Raw genomic sequence first — 6288 nt, forward strand, 5'->3', positions numbered from 1 at the left:
CAGTTGTACCAAACAAACCTTTAGAGCATGCTATCTACCCAAATTAGGACAGGGCAGGACAGGTCTGAATAAAGACAAACTTTAAAATTTCATTAGGATTCGGTAGTAATATCCAATTGACTATTCTAAAAGCGATAGTAGGCACAGCTCCTGAAGGAATCAATGCGTAGTTCCTGCAGGTGCCTTCTGCCCCCTCCCCTCCATTCTCAGCAATAATCAGGCTTTCAAAGGTCCCCTCCAGCCCAGACATGTGAATTCTCACTCCTCAGGTTACCAGCTAGCTGTTGCAAGATGAATAGTTAAGTAAATTAATTTACACTCACATGTGAATGACTGTCAGGCCTTTTAGGGAAGGGGAGTCTCGCTATTCCGTGCGTTTTCACTCCTCAGAGTGAGGTTGGCAAGTTAGAGCATTCTTTTTCGTAAAAATGTTCTTCCTGTGCAGGAGGACGCCAGCTGCAAAGTCAAGAGGCAGAGTACAGAGTTAGGCATCAGTTTTTTCACGGTCCTCCCGGGGCGGGGGTGTGTGGGGTGGGTTGGCCTCTCAGACTGCGTCACCCTTTCGCAGAGGGTCCCCAGGCAGGCGGGGGTTCCCTGCAGCGGGCTCTCCGCTCTCCCCGCCTCCACGCGCCCTTCCCCTCTGCCCCGGAGGCGCCCAGGGAGCTCGCCGTTCGTTCGGCGCAGCCTCTTTTGGCACCGAGGCCTCCAGGTGCCCAGCACGAAGGCGGAGCCCGGCTACAGCCGCCTCCCCGGCGCCGAGTACTGGACCCCCTGGGAGATCGGGGCCCCAGTGCTGCGGATCTGGCATCCCCAGCCTCCCTGGCTCTCCGTACTCCTCCCTGTCTGCGCGCCGGGCGCGAAGCCTGCGACGCGCGAACAGAGCACAGCACGCGGAGCCGAGTGGCGTGCGTGGCGCAGTGGCGCAGGCACCCCCGATTGCCGCACAGCCAGAGCCCGCGCTCCAGCCACCCGCCCATGGACGCCCGGACCATGGCTGCCAAGGGACCCGGCTCCCGCACCCGGCTCTGGGCGGCGGCGCTGCTCCTGCTCGGCCTGCCAGGGCTCTCCGTGCGGGCGGAGGGTGAGTGTCCGGGGAGTGCCCGCGAGGCGGCGGGCCCGGGGTGGCGCGTGGGTTCTCGGTGGGGAAAGTGAAGCTCGCCGGGGCTGCCCCCTCAGACGAGCCCGGAACACGACCAGCCTGGGAGGAAACAAGGAGCGCAGCTGTCCTGCGACCCCGCCTCCCTCTTGCAGCTCACCGAGTCCCCCGCGCGCCCAAACACCCCCACAGGGCCCCTGAACCACTCCTTAATGCACAAGAGAAAGCCTGTGCTTTGGTCCTGCAAGCCCGCCTCTAGCTTTCCAAGATCTCCTTGAAAGGTCTTTTAAATGAAATCACGTCTAGGGTGCCCTGGAACCTCCTCTGCAGAGACATAATTTCCCACGTCTATTAACTGTGCTCCGAATGTCAAGGCCAGTGATTACAAGACTCCCTTGGCGTTTTGGCTTGGTCCGGGAAGATCTGAAAGATGAGTGGAAGTCAGCTAGGCAAAAGAGAGAGGAGAAGGTCTTGGGGAGAGGAAATAGCACGTGCAAAGGTCCTGTGAGTCGCAGGGGAAATGGGATAAATGATAGAGTGGCTGGAGCGGAAAGTTCAAGGTGAGGCTCTCCTTCAACAAGAAGCTAGAGAGGGCTTCCCTGGTGGCGCAGTGGTTAAGAATACGCCTGCCAATGCAGGGGACACGGGTTCGAGCCCCGGTCCGGAAAGATCCCACATGCCGCAGAGCAACGAAGCCTGTGTGCCACAGCTACTGAGCCTGTGTTCTAGAGCCCGCAGGCCACAACTACTGAGCCCACGTGCCACAACTACTGAAGCCCGCGTGCCTAGAGCCCAGTGCTCTGTGACAGAGAAGCCACTGTAATGAGAAGCCCACGCACCACAACAAAGAGTAGCCCAGTAGCCCCCGCTCGCAGCAACTAGAGAAAGCCCACGCACAGCAACAGACCCAACACAGCCAAATATAAATAAATGAAATAAATACATTCAAAATATAATAAAAATAAAAAACATTTTTAAAAAGCTTGAGGAAATAGGTAAGGACCAGATTTTTGTGGGTTCTGAGAATTGACCCATCGTTTTGTTTGTTTTTTCAACCCGAATTCAGCTTTCAATACTTCCCTAAACTTAGCAGGATCACAGCCTTAGATCAGTTCAGTTTCAAAAAGCTAATTCAGCTGTGTTTTGATTTTGGAACAAAACCCCGTTGACTTGGTGCAGAAGGATCTAAAAGAAAAGAAGCTAGCATGTTCTCACATCCATGAGGGGTTACTAGTAAATCCAAGCTTGGGACAAATTAGATTGATGAAGGAGAAAAACCCTCAGCTGATTTAGGATACTTTGTATATTTTAAAATGTCATCGCTATTTAGCAAACAATATTGGGTGCAGAGAGAAGATTTGACAAAAAGAAGCATGGTGGTTAGGGAAAGGAGAAAGCAAGGGAAAAACCTCCAGATAGTATCTTAGAATTCTGGGTTTTCTTTGTCCTAAGTGCCAGCTTGTAGAACTCTTTGCTCCTAATTAGGGATGACTGTCTGTCTTATTTCTCCATATGCTCAGAGAGAGAGGGGAAAACTGTTAACTTTAAAGGCTCCTAGTGATCACTTAATTTTTGAAATAAAATTCATGTAAAAATTACCATTTTAAAATGCACGATCCAAGTGTTTTTAGTACAGTCATCAACCATCACCACTCTCTCATTTCTGAAAATTTTCATCACCCAAAAAGAAATCCCATACCTATTAGCAGCCAATCCACTGTTAATTCTTTTTTTAAAAAATTTTTATTCACTTATTTATTTATTTTTTGGCTTCATTGGGTCTTCGTTGCTGCGTGAGGGCTTCCTCTAGTTGAGGCTAGCGGGGGCTACTTCGTCATTGAGGTGCACAGTCTTCTCATTGCACTGGCTTCTCTTTGTCGCGGAGCACTGGGCTCTAGGCACGCGGGCTTCAGTAGCTGTGGTTCGTTGTGGCTCGCAGGCTCTAGAGCACGGGCTCAGTAGCTGTGGCTCACGGGTTTAGTTGCTCCATGGCATGTGGGATCTTCCCGGACCAGGGCTCGAACCCGTGTCCCCTACATTGGCAGGCAGATTCCTAACCACTGCACCACCAGGGAAGTCCCTGTTAATTCTTTACTGTAGTACTTTTTGGCCTGACATTGAGTCATGAAAATTAAGGTGATTTTAAAGAATGCAAGTAGAATAAATTGGAGCTAGTATTAACCTTTGAACAATGTATACTATTGTACCAATTTTAATTCCTTTTAAAGAAATATCTCTGCAACCCATGAGGCTTTAGAGTTTCACCCCATTATAACTGCTTACGTGGAATACCAGATGGATATGGATCAAAATTTTGTGCCTATCTGGCTTGATGTGTGTCATAGAAAATTTAAGACAGAAATATCATTGGATAAGGAGAAAGTAACGACAGCACCAGGCATATTTTCTTGTTAACACTTGCCAGAAATGCCTCCGTTTCTCCCTTCTCCTTCTTTCCTTCTCCCTTCTTCCGCAATGGAGAACTATAGGTAAATTTGCTTTCAAGAAACTCCATTTGCTGAGCTCCAACTTTTATAATAGAGCCATTGAAGAATTAGAACCTATTTATGATAGGATTCTTTTCTTTACTAAATATATGCTTAACTACCACTTTTCACATTTAGGTATTTATGTTCTACAGTGATGGAAGGAGGAAGAAGAAATGTGCAGCTAAACTGATGTGTTAAGACATTTGAAGAGAGAGAATTTGGAGTTATTAAAAATTCCATAGGCTTATTCAAAAATAAGTCAAACTCAAATTTAAAACATTTAGTTTTACATTGGACTAATTTGATGTGTATCTTATACATAAAAGAGACCTGCTACTGTAATTTTAAAACACTTTTGAAACAGAAAAATCTTCACATTAACTGAATGCAAATTAACTGTGTTTGGGTAAAGACCGCAGGAAAAGATTCATTAATTCAACAGATAATTTGAGTGTCTACCATATGCTAGGTACTGTCCTTGCTGTTGAGGATAGAACGGTGAGGAGAAACAGGTCCTTGCTATCAGGGAGCTTAAAATCCAATGGGGGAGAGAGTCATTAAGCAGATAATTATATGAAGGAAATGTGAATTTGCGATTTTGGTAAGTGATAAGATTAAAGGACAGAGGTATTATGAGGGCATATATTAGGAGATTTTTGACTTGGTGTAGGAGGATCTGAAAGATAAGTAAGAATTAACTAGGCAAAGGGGAGAAGAAAGAGCATCTGGATAGAGAATAACATGTACAGAGAAACTATGAGTGGCAGAGAAAGTGGGACATGTGTCAAGAAACAGAGTGACTGGAGCCCAGAGTCCAAGGTAGAAGTAGTTTGAGATGACGCTGGGGAAACTGATATGGGGCCAAGTTTTGTTTTAATCCAAAAAAGAAAGACTGATCAGGTTTGCATTTTGAGAAGCTCACCCTGAGAGTAGGAAGAATGGATGGCACCAGGGCAAGAGTTGACGTGGAGAGACCATGTAGGGTGCTATTTCACTTGTGCAGGTGAGAGAGGGTGGGGGTGGAGAGGAGGATGGGCTGAATGGAAAGGGTCTGGACTGAAGAGAAAAATGCGAGTCATCCATGTCAAGATGGCCTTTGAAACCATGTGTGTAAATGGAATCCTAGGGAAAAGTTTTACAATGAGAAGAGATGACCTACTTAATTTCTGCACAGATTTTTGTCACTTCAGTAAAAATGTTTTACTGCAAACTTGCTGAACTGTTCTATCAGTTTAGTGGATTTCTTAGGATTTTCTATATGCAAGATCACATCATTTGCAAATATAGTTTTACTTCTTTCCAATCTGGATGGCTTTTATTTCATCTTCTTGCCTAATTGCCTTGGAGAGAACTGCCAGTACAATGTTGAATAGAAGTGGCAAGAGCAGACATCCTTAATCTTAGGGGAAGGTATTCAGTCTTTCACCATCAAGTGGGATGTTAGCTATGGGATTTTTGTAGATGCTCTTTATCAGGTTGAAGATATTCCCCTCCCTTCTTAGTTTGTTGAATGTTTTTTCTATCATGAAAGGGTACTGAATTTTGTCAAGTGCCTTTCTGCATCTATTGAGATGATCATGTAGTTTTTGTCCTTTATTCTATTGATAAGTTGTATTATATTAATTGATTTTGGGATATAAACCAACCTTGTATTCCTGGGATAGATCCCACTTGGTCATGGTATGTAATTTTTATTTTTATGCTGCTGGATTTAGTTTGCTAGTATTTTTGTTGAGGACTTTTGTGTCTATATTTATAAGAGATAATAGCCTGTAGTTTTCTTTTCTTGCGGTGTCTTTTGTCTGGTTTTGGCATTAGGGCAATGGTGGCCTCATAGAAAAAGCTGGGAGGTGTTGTTCCCTCCTGTTCTATTTTTTAGATGAGTTTACAGAGAATTGATATCAAGTCCTTTTTAGCTATTTGGTAGAACTCATCAGTGAAGCCATCTGAACATGTGCTTTTCTTTGTGGGTAATTTTCAATTACTGATTCAATCTCTTGTTAAAGATCTGTTCAGATTTTCTATTTCTTCTTGAGTCAATTTCAGTAGTTTGTGTCTTTTTAGCAATTTTTCCATTTCATACGAGTTACCTAATTTTTGGCATACAGTTGTTTTGGGTTTTTGGGGGGTTTTTTGGCCATGCTGTGCAGCATGTGGGATCCTAGTTCCCCAACCAGGGATGGAACCTGCGTCCCCTGCACCGGAAGCACGGAGTCCAAACCACTGGACCACCAGGGAAGTCTGGCATATAGTTGCTTATAGTAGTCCTTTATAATCTTTGTATTTCCATAAGCTTGGAGTAATAACTGCCCTCTCATTCCTGTTTTAGTAATTCAAGTCTTTTTTTTTCTTGGTCATTTTAGCTAAACGTTTGTCAATTTTGTTGACCTTCCCAAAAACCAACTTTTGGTTTTACTGATTTTCTTTATTGTTTTTCCTTTTCTGTTTCATTAATTTTTGCTTTATTCTTATTATTTCCTTCTTCTGCTTGCTTTGGGTTTAGTTTGCTCTTCTTTTCCAGTGTTTTCCAACAGGTTAGGTTTTTTTTAACATTTTTATTGGAGTATAATTGCTTTACAATGGTGTGTTAGTTTCTGCTTTATAACAAAGTGAATCAGTTATACATATACATATATCCCCATATCTCTTCCCTCTTGCATCTCCCTCCCTCCCACCCTCCCTATCCCACCCTTCTAGCTGGTC

General features: G+C 44.6%; 1 protein-coding gene across 1 annotated transcript in view; it reads left to right on the forward strand.

Moving 5' to 3' along the window:
• Positions 1-962: 962 nt before the first annotated feature.
• Positions 963-6288, forward strand: part of SUSD5 (sushi domain containing 5) — a 41079-nt gene continuing 35753 nt past the window's right edge. Inside the window, exon 1 of the mRNA XM_028479649.1 lies at positions 963-1081. Within this exon, the coding sequence (XP_028335450.1) occupies positions 976-1081 (106 nt within the window). The 5' untranslated portion in view covers positions 963-975. The remainder of the gene's footprint in view (positions 1082-6288) is intronic.

This window comes from Physeter macrocephalus, chromosome 18 (genome assembly GCF_002837175.3).
Source record: "Physeter macrocephalus isolate SW-GA chromosome 18, ASM283717v5, whole genome shotgun sequence".
NCBI lineage: Eukaryota > Metazoa > Chordata > Mammalia > Artiodactyla > Physeteridae > Physeter > Physeter macrocephalus.